The 14,448-nt window shown below is 38.8% G+C and overlaps 1 protein-coding gene across 1 annotated transcript in view; it reads right to left on the bottom strand.

Moving 5' to 3' along the window:
* Nucleotides 1-2,593: 2,593 nt before the first annotated feature.
* The window catches only part of PPWD1 (peptidylprolyl isomerase domain and WD repeat containing 1), a 12,969-nt gene continuing 1,114 nt past the window's right edge, over nt 2,594-14,448 (bottom strand). The window contains exons 2-11 of the mRNA XM_066181208.1: nt 13,866-13,968; nt 13,170-13,270; nt 11,841-11,961; nt 9,504-9,951; nt 8,738-8,928; nt 8,073-8,262; nt 6,897-7,078; nt 5,065-5,146; nt 4,309-4,491; nt 2,594-3,323 (exon numbers count right to left, since the gene is read on the bottom strand). Of these exons, the coding sequence (XP_066037305.1) occupies nt 3,180-3,323; nt 4,309-4,491; nt 5,065-5,146; nt 6,897-7,078; nt 8,073-8,262; nt 8,738-8,928; nt 9,504-9,951; nt 11,841-11,961; nt 13,170-13,270; nt 13,866-13,968 (1,745 nt within the window). The 3' untranslated portion in view covers nt 2,594-3,179. The remainder of the gene's footprint in view (nt 3,324-4,308; nt 4,492-5,064; nt 5,147-6,896; nt 7,079-8,072; nt 8,263-8,737; nt 8,929-9,503; nt 9,952-11,840; nt 11,962-13,169; nt 13,271-13,865; nt 13,969-14,448) is intronic.

Raw genomic sequence — 14,448 nt, 5'->3', positions numbered from 1 at the left:
GGGTCTCCCCCAGATGCTGAAAGATGAGTTGGTGGGAAAGGACAGCCTGGCTCAACAAAGAGCCAGGTTGGAACGTGGGGAGAGAGATTTTATAACCTCTGGACGAAAGGGCAGGCAACTCAGCAGGACCACAAGGATGATATGAGGTTATGCAGGGAGGAAATCAGAAGGGCCAAAGCCCAGCTAGAACATGATTTGAATACTGAAAAAGACAACAAAAAATGTTTTTGCAAATAAATCAGCAACAAAATGAGGGCCAGTGAGAATCTCCATCCTTTATTGTGTGCAGAGGAAAACAGTGACAAAGGATAAAGAAAAAAATGAAGCTAATGCCTTCTTTGTCTCAGTTTTTAACAGTAAGACCAGTTACTGTCAGAGTATCCAGTCTCCTGAAGTGGAAGACAGGGATGAGGAGCAAAATGAAGCCCTCATAGTTCAGGAAGAAGTGGTTAGTACTTGCTAGACCCCTTAGCTACAAGTCTGTGGGACCAGATGGGATCCACCAAGGTTACTGATGGAACTGGTTGGAAGAGCTTTAAATCATTTTAAGACAGCAAGAAGACACTTCAAATCATTTACCAGCAGTCCTGGCTGATGGGGGAGGTTACCGCAATTTGGCAGCTGTAACACCTATCTACTGGAAGGGTTAGAAGGTGGATCAAGGGAACTACAGGTCAGCCTAACCTTCGTGCCAGAGAAGATCCTGGAGCAGCTCATTCTGAGTGCCATCATGTACAAAACAGGGTTTGGGGGACTAGCCAGCATGGTTTTGTGAAATGCAGGTTCTGCTTGACAAACCTGGTCTCTTTCTATGGCAGTGTGACACACACAGTGGATGAGAAAAGCCTGTGGATGTTGTCTGCTTGAACTTTACTAAAGCCTCTGACACTGTCTCCCACAGCATTCCCCTGGAGAAACTGCTGCTCATGGCTTGGACAGGTGCACAGTTCATGGGTTAAAAACTGTCTGGATGGCTGGGCCCCAAGAGTGATGGTGAGGGGAATAACCTCCAGCTGGTGGCCGGTCACAGGTGGTGTTACCCAGAGCTCAGTAGTGGAGCCAGCGCAGTGTCATACCTTTATTGATGATCTGGTGCACCCTCAGCTAAGTTTCATGCATGACACCAAAGCTGGGTGGGACTGTTGATCTGCTGGAGGGCAGGAAGGCTCTGCAGAGGGATCTGGACAGGCTGGATCATGGGCTGAGGCCAGTGGTGTGAGGTTCAACAAGGCCCAGGGCTGGGTCCTGCCCTTGGGTCACAACAGCCCCAGGCAGGGCCACAGGCTGGGACAGAGGGGCTGGAAAGGACCTGGGGGTGCTGGTGACAGTGACTGAACATGAGCCAGGCTGTGCCCAGGTGGCCAAGAAGGCCAATGGCATCCTGGCCTGGATCAGCAATGGTGTGGCCAGCAGGAGCAGGGCAGGGATTGTCCCCCTGTGCTGGGCACTGGTGAAGCCACACCTCGAATCCTTTGCCAAGTTCTGGGCCCCTCAGTTCAGGAAAGACATTGAGGTGCTGGTGAAGGGTCTGAAGCGTAAGTCCTGTGAGGAGCAGCTGAGAAGAAGAGGCTCAGGGGAGATCTGACCAATCTCTACACCTGCCTGAAAGGAGGATGTAGCTGTGCAGCTACAGCCTAATAGATCCCAGTCAGCCTCTCCAGTGGAGAAACTGCTTGAGAAGAATTCAGGCAGCAATTAAGCTCACACACATTGCTGGCTAGCTCAGCAAGGGCTAGGCTCCCAGCCTTTGATCAATCCCAGCAGGCCTTTATTCCATGTGCTGAAGGTGAATGCAGAAGGCCAAAGAGAAGAATCATGTGAATTTTCTCAGTTATATAGTGTCTCAGGTTCGTGGGTGGTACAGGGGGGCAGGGCAAGGGGCAGGTGACCATAGGGAAGAGAGCAACTGGACACCAGGCCCCATGGCCAATGGGGAAACAGGGAAAGGGGATACCACGGGGAAGTGATGGACTTGCGAATCCCAGGGAACAGATTGCACAATGTTGGCAAGGAGCCATGGGGGAGAAGCCTTTGTTACACCTGGGAAGGTTATATATCTTCGCTTTTCCAGGACAAGGCAGTTGGAAATTCCTTTAAGGGGACAAGGGGCCCCACATGTTGGTCTCTTCTCCCAGGTAATGAATGACAGGACAAGAGGAAATGGCCTTAGATTACCATTGGACATTAGGGAAAAAATCACCACTGAAATGGGGTTAGGTATTGGAATAGAGTGCCCAGAGAAGCGGTGGAGTCACCATGCCTGGAAGTGGTCAAAAAACATGTGGCTGTGGTACTTGGGGACATGGTGTAATGGTAAAGATGGAGGTGTTGCTGGGTTAATGTTTGACTTACTGACCTTACCAGGACCTACTCAACTTACCTTTTTTCAGCCTTAATGATGCTTTGAGTCTGTTCTATAACTCCATCAGAAACAGCTGATGAAAAGCTTAGTTTAGATGACTATCATAGTTTATAATAAATTAAATATTTCAGTAGAAGCAGTAACATTTGTGGGACTTGGGCTAAAAATGAAGCCAGAAAAAGAACCACAACTCACTAGGCTAAAATAAAGAAAAGGCAAACACGGAAAGAAAAAATCACTGGAAAATCAAACTAATTGTAAAGGACTTTATACACCGGCATTTTAAGACTTGATCATCGGTCTTGGACAGAGAAAACCTGGACACATTATTTCTAAAGAATAGAGGTAGATTACATTGTTTGCTTTTCATAGCAAATGGTACCATAACTTAATCTAATTTTTGATACGCGTACAAAGGATTGACAAGTTCACTCAACTCAGTATTTCTACCTCTTCCTTTGTCAAAGATTTCAGTACAGTGAAACAGATTAATTAAATATGAAAGATGCAAATAAATGTGAAGTTACAAATACTATCTTGGGACATGGTGGGGGTTTTTAATTTTGCATAGAAGAAATGCAAGAAAGACAGTAGACTTTGTAAGAAACATGCAGATGTTTTTACTTCAAAATACAAAGTTACCAGAAATACAGAATTAGGGCACTTTAGGTACATAAAAAATAGTAGAACTAGTGATGGCTGTGTCCAGGTATTTGCTATGTCTAGTAACTATCAAAAATGTTTGCTCTTCCTAGGTCCCTTTCTGGGTCCCACAGGCTGTTTTTTTCTGCTTAAGCTGGAACCTTCAATGCCTGCCTTACTTCACTGTTATATTAATGATGCTGATATCCTCATAGGGTTTGTCAGTTTTGGGATTGACTTTGACATTTGAGATTCTCTGAACAACTTCCATTCCTTTAGTCACCCGTCCAAACACACTGTGCTTGTTGTCAAGCCACGGCTGTTGGAGAGCACAGAAGGAGAAAAAGAAAAGCATATTAAAATAGAATGCAGCATGTAGACAGGTACCAAATCAAAAAGAGAGTAAGTGTACATGGATATATTTTGTGTCCTATGGAACCTAGCACCCTGTAAATACTAGCATGCAGGTAAATCTAGAATGCAGCTAACACATATCCATATGCATTTGAACTTACCTTTTCAATTCTTTGTTAAAGTACTACAGAAGTCACATTTTACAGGTGCAATAGCATTGTATAGTTTATTTTAAAGTGCGTTCTCAGTTCACAGAAATCTTGTTTCAGTCTCTCTATTTCATGGTATTTTCACAGAGGAATTTTAAGTGCCAGTACAGAATGCTACCCAATTCAATATTCATGTAGTATGCCCAATTTGAATATAGACTCTCACACAACTTAATAAACCTCAGAACTATGATAGATGGGTGTTTTTTTAAATTACTTTGAAGTGCTACAAGAATGCAGTTTTTGTGTTACTTTAAAGGACTTGGTTTTTATGTCTTAGATTCACATACCAAAATTTCTACTGTTGGCTCTGAACTTATACACAGATCAAATGAAACTTTCAAATCTGAACACTGGCTTCTTTATGCAGCTACAATTAGGCAATATTAAAGAGACACCCTGGCACCATATCCAAACAATCTAAGCAATACCTACATTTCCATCAAGTTTAAACCAATGTTATTAACATAAGATACTCTAGTAATACATAATTGCAAACATGCCTAGGAACTTTATACCACCCTCACTCCATTTAAAGGGAAAAGACCTCTTGATCACAAGTGATGGAAAAGTATTTCTATCTCATAAGGGACAGTTTCAGTGAAGCCTACATACTAAACATTATGTGCATCATTTCTTTGTGAAGTACTAGGCTGTTCCTTTTTCCATGAGAAAAAGTTGATTTTTTTTACTGTCAACATAGCATCTCAGGCCTTAAACTGAGCTTTTAGTATTACTTACAGTTGGCACTACTGTTATAAAAAACTGGGATCCATTGGTATTTGGTCCTGCATTAGCCATGCTGAGTGTGTATGGTCTGTCATGTCGTAAAGTTGAATGAAACTCGTCTTCAAATTCTCCTCCCCAAATACTTTCACCTCCCATTCCTGTACCAGTTGGGTCACCAGTCTGAATCATGAAACCCTGCACAGAAATTTTATGTTACCACATTATTGCATAGAGTACATAACCAGTAGTGTTATATGCTAGGTGACATTTTTTCAAACTTCAAACTTGTCAACAAAATGTGTTAAAATTTTGCATGTAAGGAAGAAAGCATTTAAGGCTTTTTAAAGTGTCTATCAAGTACTTGTGAAACAGCAGGGTTACCTGCTATTCCTGCTAGTGAAGGACAGAAACCTGACTATCTCTACCTTCTGCAAATTCTTAGGCTCTATCACTCGATTTTGGTGCGACAGAAGTAAAAAGCCTTACAAGAAAGGCTTTCTGACATGAAGCAATGTTTTCATTCAAGCAAGATAGCTGAACTCATCCTTCAATTTTCAGTTTTCTGCAACCTTATCAGTTGCAGAAAAGCTACTACAACTTTAGTAAGTTCTAAAGCTGTTTAGAACATCAGAGCTGTTCAGGATTTACCAGGAATTCTAAAGCCAGACCAACAATCCTGTGTGCAAAAGGGAAAGGGAAATGTTAACAGAGGACTGACCACCAGAGTACACTATGTGAATTAACAAAAATTAGCATGCTGCAAGTTACCTTGATGATACGGTGAATTATGTGTCCGTTGTAGTAACCATTCCTGCTGTGCACACAGAAGTTTTCCACTGTTTTGGGGCACCTAAAGTCATGTCACAGAAAACACATAATATTTGTATGGTGACAAGGCCATAAAGATTTCAGCTGGGACTAAGACCCTATTGTGCTGTGCAGTGTTTCAGGACTCTGTAGGAAGGAATTTCACCAAATAAGGAAAAAACAAAATCCTACCTCTCAAACCCAGAGCTAAAGCAAAAAGCTTGAGAAGTACAAACCTGCATGATTACACAGAAAGGCAGCAGCCATGTTGATAGCACAGGGATGTTTTAGCTGTTGCTGAGCAGGGCTTATGCACTGTCTTATGCACAGGGGCCTTTTCTGCTCCTCATCCCAACCCAGTGAGGAGGCTGGGGGTGTAGAAGGAGTGGAGAGGGGACCATGCTGAGACAGCTGAACCCAGCTGACCACAGGGATGCTCCATCGCACATATGGCATCATGTCCAGCACATAAAAGCTGAGGGGAAAAAGCAGGGGACATGCAGAGTAATGGTGATTTACCTTCCCATATATACACTCCATGTGATGGAGCTCTGTTTCCTTGGATATAGTGGAACATCTGCCTGTCCATGTTCCTTCTTTTGCTTTGCTTGGGTGCATGCCTTTTGGTTTCCCTGTTAAAATGTCTGTACCTCACAACTCACAAGGGTTCTCACTCTTACTCTTCCAGTGCTCTCCCATTCCACCAACGGAGATGTGAGCAGGTGGTTCCGGGGGCATTAGTTGCTGGCTGGGGTTAAACCATGAGAGCCAGAAATCAAACCTGTCTCCTCCAGGCCTAGTTCAAGGCACCACTGACTATAGATTCCCCAGCTTTCTATCTGCACTACTCATTCTGTAGATAAACTGTTTGTTCCATAAGCAGAAAGTTTTTCATGCTTTTGCCTCTATGCTTCTTTTAAGATACACAAGCAAAAGTGTAGAGTGTTGCAGGCAAGAAGTAAAAATGTAAAATTAAAACATTTTATTACTACAGAACTTGCAGTCAGTAGAGTCAGTTATTCTTTGAAACTACTCACCAACACTGTTAGGTGAAGAGATGGAATCTATTGTTGATAGAATAAAAAGGGCCAACCATTTCACCTCTGTGATTTGATTTTTCACTTCTGAGAGTTACTACCAAAGTGAAAATTTTTAAAGACGTTTTAAGAAATTTTTTAAGCTCTTTAGCTACTATAAAAATGATTAGCAGCCAGAAATCTGCATCAAAATAAAACTTTTCAATTCTATGCCTGGTTTTGGATATACACAACACTAGCATTATATGCTAGCATAAATATTGTATTGCTTTTAAAGGAGCTGCAATAACAAAGTGTAGTACACTGGCCACATTTGGAAGTTGCAACTACTATTCTTCTGGCTTGCACAGACCTGCTGCCAAATCTACTGCTGTTGCCACCATCATCATTCTTTTTCAAAATCTATGCAAACAGCATTGCCTTACAATACAGAGCTTACACAGAAGAGTATCATGACCTGTCCAAGAATAAAAGTCAAGAGAGGAATACCCTCCCTGAACCAATAACTAAATAAAACCAAATAAAATTTCAAAAACTCCTGTGGCCCATACTGTTATTTAGACCTATTTTTACCCTACTTTATTTTTGTCTGTTAAGAGTCGCATTTCTACCTTGGCATATTAGGAAACTGTCAGGAAACAAAGACAGTAGAAAAGGGGAAAGAATTATTTCTAGCATAAGTCTTGGATACTGCAACCACAAGGAACAGAAGAAAGCAACAAAACCAAAACAACAGAAAAAACAGCAAGTACATACTCAACAGGAAAAAGCTTGATATGAATATCTCCCATGCTTGTGTGAATGATGGCACTGTCTGACACTCTTTTGGGACCTTCTGCCTGAGTGGCTGCCATCACCTCTTCTTTAGAAGGTTTCTCATTAAATACATCTCTGTCAGAATCTGCACTCTTCGTGTCTTCTGGTTCACGTTTAGTAAACTGAAGCACAAAAGAACAGAAGGTTAACTGCTTTTTCCTTTTTTCCTCTTAAAATACACACTGCTCTGCAACCCACAGATCAATACAATTATTCAACCTGCTGAACACTCGATTTGAAATGTACAAGGATAATTCATAGACAGTCTATCCTTGCACTGTTGTGTTGTGTTACCAGCATCTCCACAGTCACAAATTCCAGTAAAACTACAAGCAAATCCAAGCAACTTTTAATAATCTGTTATCTTTAAACTTTGCCCTTTACAACAGGAGTCTGCACTAGTTCAGCATCTTTTCTTTAAAATGAGGTGGAGAATATCAGGCTGTTCTGCTATGCTCAGATAAAACTGGCAGGTTTTAATGCCAAAAGGATTAATTGTGCTCTGTAGTTGTGCTACAAAGTTAAAATCTTATTCCAATACTGCATTAATATAAAACTATAGCAACCCATCAAATTTAAGGCATAACAGACAGACCAATCTCTAACTTCTATGGCTATGACCTCTCAAATCAGCTACTAACTACTCTGAAATTGCTTGTCTGTTTGGTTCCATCTCACCTAAAAACCTAACTGTGAACAGGAAGATGACTTCTTCTTTCTTGATTGCCTATAATGTCCTTAGTTTTACCAAGTCCTGATTCTGGTCTGAATTTTTTTTCTATTATATTTTTTATGCATACCATTACTTATTGCTTCTTTATAAAATCTGGTTATTTTTTAAAATGTTCTTTCTTAGGATTTTTTTTCAACAAGAACAAATGGATACCATCTTCTTGGAGGAACAAAAGTCTATGAAAAATTACAGCTGTTTCTAGTTAATGTATAGATAGTTCAAGGTAAAAATTCTAAATATACTTGCAATATTAAGGGACTCCTTTGTAAAAACTGTATTTGCAACTACAAAGAGCACAAGAAAGATGCAAAGAGAAAAACAAAAAATAATGTAGAGAAATCAATACAAGAACAGAGCTATTTAAATAAAGACTACATACACACCATGTAAAACCTGTTTTTTTTAAAAGCTGTGCAGATTACTGTTGGATCTGCCTGAATATTCTGGAGAACAGGATTTTCAGATGCCTTCATCTCTATAGTGATTGCAGCACGGTGTTTCTTTGCTACTCCTTGGAACAAAGCCAGCTGCATCATTCTGATGTTCTCTTGTTTTCCCAAGATACGAATACACCTGAAGTGCAAGATGTAAAGAGGTGTAACATTCAGTGCTCACAGTCAGAAAATGTCTCCTTTTTGACTGTTAGGATTCAGAGCAAAATTCCAAAAGCCTCTCAAAATAATTTTTTACTGATCATTTTTATGATGTTTCTCTATTTAAATGTGCTACCTTATGCAATAAAATTCCAACAAAATGATCTACCTTTACTTTACATTATCCCATCCAGTTAGCCAGAGATGAACTGATTAATTACACATTTTTAACACACATGTGCTTGCCATATTTTCTCCTCATTTGTCTAAGCCTAAATCTGCAGTGATTCTTTACAAAGAATGGGAGTGCCTTCTCTACAGTAAGGGTCTCAAGTAACAACACAAAAACATTAGACACCTCCACAGTCACATCAAGTTTTAAATATGCTCTTAAGTTTGACTGGATAAAGACTTTAAAACAGAAATTTATCTCCATGTGTATCACTGGAACTTACCTGTTAGTCTCTACATTTATGACCTTAATGCCCAACATTGTTCCATAGAGAACGAAGTGTCCAGTTTCATCAAAAATTATATTAATTAATCTCACTGCATCCACTTTCTCCAGCTCACGCTCAACTGCCATCCGTCGGCCAAACTCCATGTCTGGCAGTTGTTGTCTCATCTGCTGAAGTTCAGTAAACATCTACAAAAAAACCCCAGCACTGCTATATTAACATATTTCAAACTTTTTATCCAGTAAAAAACTGATGCACATGATTAAAAAATACTGAATCCAAGTGAGATTACTCCACTCAAACTTAACTGAAGGATTTAAGTAAATACAAGTAATACTGTCTTTACTTTAGTGATACAACAGGCATGTTGTAGGACTAGGCTTAAGCACATGAAAGTGTGCAGTTGTCCATCAAATTCCTTAGAAGATGACAAATTTAATGCATTATTATGATGTTATTTGCAATGGGAATTCTCCACCATCGTCCACAATTGCTTTCTAGTAAAATGTAATCAACAGCATGAAAACACAAATGAAAACCAACAACTTCGTTTCACTGTGCAGGTAACACAAACAGTAAAAATTCTTTTTGCGGCAAAGGAAGCTAAGAGACAAGCAAGAGAATGCAGGCCTTTTTTGCAAGAAAAATATAGGAAGGAAGCTTGCCTTTAGAAATAAATGATAGCTCAGATGAATGTGCTGGCAAACAAATCCAAGTAAGTAGAGAAAACATTTCAAAGAAGGAGAAACAAGACAAAACTCACACTCAGAGATTCATCAAAGACTCTCATGAGCTTTCCCGTCAGAAAACGAAAAATTCTAACTTTTCTGTCAGACCCAAGAGTGGCCATTTTCTTGCCATCAGGTGAAAAACTTATACTGGATGGGTACGCCTTGCATTTAGCAAATTCATATAGATCAGTATCCGTTTTGTACTCCCAGCTGACATTCTTGGGAAATTTATATTCATGAGGAGTACCAGTCCAGTACTCAATCATTCCGGACTTGTCAGAAGACACAACTACTTTGTAGACAGGGTTCAGGCGTATCTGAGTAAGTGGGGACATATGGAGTTTGTCAAAAACATGAAGTGGCTGGTTATTTCCTCGTCCATCATATATGAATATTTTTCCTGTGCTTTTCTCAGATGTTGCAACAGAAGATATGGCATCTCCAGGGCAATAGACCCATTCACACTGGCCAGGGTGGTAGCTGCAACAAAGAGAAGAAAGGAAAAAAACATTTAAAAATAAATAAGGACTAGTTTTATTTAGGTAAGAGCCAAGTGATTCTGTAAACTTGAAATCAAACATCAGAAGCAAATTTTAAACTTTACTTACTAGTTTTGCTAATACATATCTTGCTAATGTTCAGGATATTACAGAGAAGCCTTACAATGAAATACCATACACTGGACGACTACCAGTTTCGGTTCCTTCCCTATTTTTTGCAAAGAGATTGTGACAGACAAAGTAGAAAGTGGGTAAAAAGGAGAAATTAGGACAGAAATCCAGACAAAAAGCCCAAGTGGCGTTAATAAAAAGCACTCTAGTTATGAGAGTCAATACTGTTTCTAATCCACCTGTTAAGTGCATAATGACTCAGTAGAAATGAAGACAACTGCATCTCTGCCACCCACTTATGGAAAAGTTCAACTAGATCTTGCCAGAAAAAACCCACAAAACTACAAACTCTCCAAGAAGTGATAGGAACAAAATTAAGACAATCCCCCTATATTCAATAAGGGCTGAGTGCATTTAAGAAGGAACTAATTTGGCACTTGCAAAAGTGTAATCTATAAATAAAACAAGTCAGAGATATAGTCAATAATATAAGTTATGTCTGTTTTAAAGTCTGTAAGCAAAGATTCTGAAATCTAGAACTCAAAATGGAAAACATCAAAAAATTAGTCTCCATAGGAAACTCATGTTTAGTATCCTTTCTCAAATCAAACTAACAGGTGCTGATAGACTGATGATATTCTGACATTATGACAGACACCAATAATTTGGACTTTCAATGTCTGTCAGTAAAGAGAAACAAACATTTCATCTCAGGTTCATTAGAAAGAAGAAGAGTACAGAGTCACAGTGTACAGATTACTTAGAACTGGAAAGCTCTAAAGATCAGGGGTGCTTTTTTGAATATTATTTTCTTTTTTCTATAATTTTACGAATTATGTAGTAACAGTACAGGGCTGCTGTGTCAAAAATAACAGCAAAACAAAAAAGATTGAGCCTAACTGGAATTTTTCCACAACAGACAGCCAAGAGGGAATAAATTCCTATAGGAGAAGTAGAGTATCTGGAGAATGATACCAAAAAAACCATAACAAACAAAGCAGATAGCATATGCTTTTATTAGATGTTCCTATGTAAAAGCTTTTCCCCCTGACTTTATACTTCTATTCAGTTTCAAAATTAACCAACACATCATACACTATGAAGAATATGTTTTCCAATTCTAAAAGGCTTCTGGAGAAGTAAGTATTTCTACCATTCTCGATGCGGCATTCGTTGATCCTCCAGCCCTTCAAATCCACCCTTTCAACAGTGTGGGGCTTGTTTTCCTTTGGTATTGTTACAATTCCAGTAACATCCATTCCTGTTTCTCCCAGATCCTTTAGCTACATACTGTGTAACTACAGAAATGCTACAAGACTAAGGAAAATAACATATTGCTTCTAGCGGAAAAAGGAAATTGTATCCCTATGACAACAAAAGAGACAATACATACACGCCAAATCCCTTCTCTAATGGAACTCCTAATAAACTGGAATTTTTAAATTCAGTGCCAAACAACAGAAAGAAATTATGCCTAGCTAAATATTTGAAGAAACCCCACATCTTTGTGCAAAATATTTAACACTGAGGAAGCTCCTTTCCTACTCCTCTCTTTTACTGATGCAGTAGTAAGTTTTTCTCTTCAGTAAGGCAGAATCCAGCCACTGGATTCATTTCAGACAATGCAATTTACTCGATCTGTCTAGGTCATGGGGGAAGGAGAAGAACTCAAGAACCCCAAATTACTGAGTTACCTTTTAGCAAAACAACCCCCACTGATAATCTCAAAGGAACACTTCAGAGAACTAAGTAACTTACCCAAGTTTCAGCATGTTGATCATGTCAAAGTTGACTACATCAAACACCTTCATTGCTTTGTCATCTCCAACTGAACAGAATAATGCCCCCTCTGAACTAACAGCAATACTCTCAATAACACCTGTGAATTAAGTTGAGATACTATTAAGAAATGGGAAGGACATCCTTCATTTCAGTATTAGATCGGGAAAACCTACAGAGGTTTAAACCTGTTTCCCAATTGTTTTGTCACCTTTTCCATTTAAAACCCTACCTGACTTCAATAAAATATTATTTAAAAAAATAAAATTCACAAAAGAATACTTTATAGCCTATCAGTGTTTAGACTCAGTTATATGATAATGAACAACTTACCAAAAAACACAGTAAATTGTTATAATGGCAACAAGTTTAGCTTAAAATCTTGATCCTAGAAAATTGAGAACATTATGATGGGGTAAACATCATGTGCTCCCCAGCTTGCATCCCTCAATAGGGTAAAAGCAGCACAACTCTAAAGACTATTACACCCATAATACTCAAAAATACTCTGCAATTGAGCAGAGTAAAGTTCTCACAATGCTGATTTTTGCATGGTAGGTTTTGTTCTCATATTTTGCTTCTATATATAAAAAGCTGATAGTTAGGATCAAAAACAGACTTTAATATTTCTTGTAACTCTAAAAGGAAAACGTACTCTGACTGCCCTTTTATTAAATATTTTTCTTACTGTAACATTCTGCATATCAAACTGGATTTTTTCCTTTAGTCATATCATAATTTCTAATACCATTGAGAACAGCATTTTCTGTCCAGCCTATTTTATGCTTAGCATAGTGTTGAAAAGCTTTGTGTACTCATTAGCTCAGAAAATTGGGTTACAGTTTCTCTTAATTGCAATACATCTGATAATTACAACAATAATACAGAATTTACAATTACAGTAATTCCAGATGAAAATAACTGCAAGGGAAAAAACAAGACCAAGGTACCCTTATTTAAAGCAACATATTTTTAAGCTTCTCTGGATTTTATGAACACTGTTGTGTATCTTGTTCCCTTATGACCCAGATGTTGTCCCCACAAGCAGGGCACAAGCCAATGCAAAGGCTGTAGGGGATCTGTGCAAGCAGAGTCCCACATGTTTAATTTTCATCCCATCCCTGCTAGAGCCTGGGGGCAAAATGTAACAGGCCAGAGGAATAAAAGAAAGATGGTAGATATCATTTAATCTCTGACTGCACTAAAGGAACCCCAGAATCTCTCTCTCTATTTGTACTCTCTCTTCAAACAAAGACCAAGGGAGAGGAAAAAGTGAGCTCCTCTAGATAAAAAAGAACAACTTCTCACCCAAGTGACTTCGGAAGTGTTTAACAAACTCAATCCCTTCTTCTATTTTCTTCCAGAATTTTACATGTCCATCATGACTGGCTGTTATGATAAAATCTGTCCTACAATTACAAAACAAAAATAAAAACAATAAAACAGATGCACAAATTATGCACTTTCCCACTGGTCGTCAGTTATTTGCACTAAAATTAACACTGTGCAGATAATGAAACCTCAAGAAACTACTGTGACAGTCTTTTTGAATGGGTACTATAGCTCCTGGAAAAACAAAAGACGTATTTTGGTGCATTCTGGATTAATCTATAAAAATTCATAGCCTAAACTGAAGAAACACTATCCTTTTTGAATATGCAAATGTAACTCCTATTTTAAGTCTGGTTTCACTGTAGTAACTATGTGTGCATGTGTGTGTGACCTCTGCAGCTCTGGTGAATGCTATTTTTTCAGAGAGAGTAAGTCAATCTTATTCCTGCATATTTTAACAAGGACTTGAAGACACTCCTCTAGCCTATAAAAAGAACTTTTATCTTGCTTCTAGCTAAGCCACTTAGTTTTTTAAAAAAACCCCGCCATCCTTTAAAAACCACCTCAGGACACTGCAACTTTCCGTGATGAAACTTTCACAACAGAAACTTGTTAGCAGACACAAAGATGCACCCCAGGTGAAGAAATACAACGGGGAACAAAAGCACTTACTTTGTACATGCTACGTGTGTAATAACATCCCTGTGCATGTAACTGCGTTCATACATCGAAGCCGATGGCAGATTTTCCAGATAAACGTGTTCAAATTCAAGAACTACACGGAGTAAAAAGAAAAATTTGGGTTTGTTTGGTTTCTTTTTTTTCCAAGTTACATCTACACTTTGTTCTCTTTTACTTATCCTTGTATTGCTTACTCATACTTTAGTAAAAAATACGCAGGATTTTGTGCAAGCACAATTAAAGGGCTTTTAGCTCTGGCTTTGCACTCAGACTTACACATTTTCTGTGGACTCAAGCCACTCAAATGCTGCTTTAACTCATATTGCTCTTCCCTCTTAAAGCAACTATTACAGTAACTATCTTATTGTTTCCAAAAAAACAAAGTCAATTAACAGTTTTAAAGTTACTGCCAGAACACAGAAGGTCATCAGAGCCTCATTTCATTCTAAAACCATGTGTACCCCTGTTATTTTTACGAGATTTGTGGTGCCACACAGGTCCTGTAGTCTAAATTCTAAGTGCTGGTATCCACCTATTTCACTGTTTAACTGGCTGACCTTAAATAATCTGATTT

This window comes from Chamaea fasciata, unplaced genomic scaffold (genome assembly GCF_029207755.1).
Source record: "Chamaea fasciata isolate MVZ Bird 193981 ecotype frontalis unplaced genomic scaffold, bChaFas1.0.hap1 SCAF_4, whole genome shotgun sequence".
In the NCBI taxonomy this organism is placed as follows: Eukaryota; Metazoa; Chordata; class Aves; order Passeriformes; family Sylviidae; genus Chamaea; species Chamaea fasciata.
The sequence above is the reverse complement of the archived record's forward strand: the minus strand, read 5'-3'. Positions and strand labels throughout refer to the sequence as shown.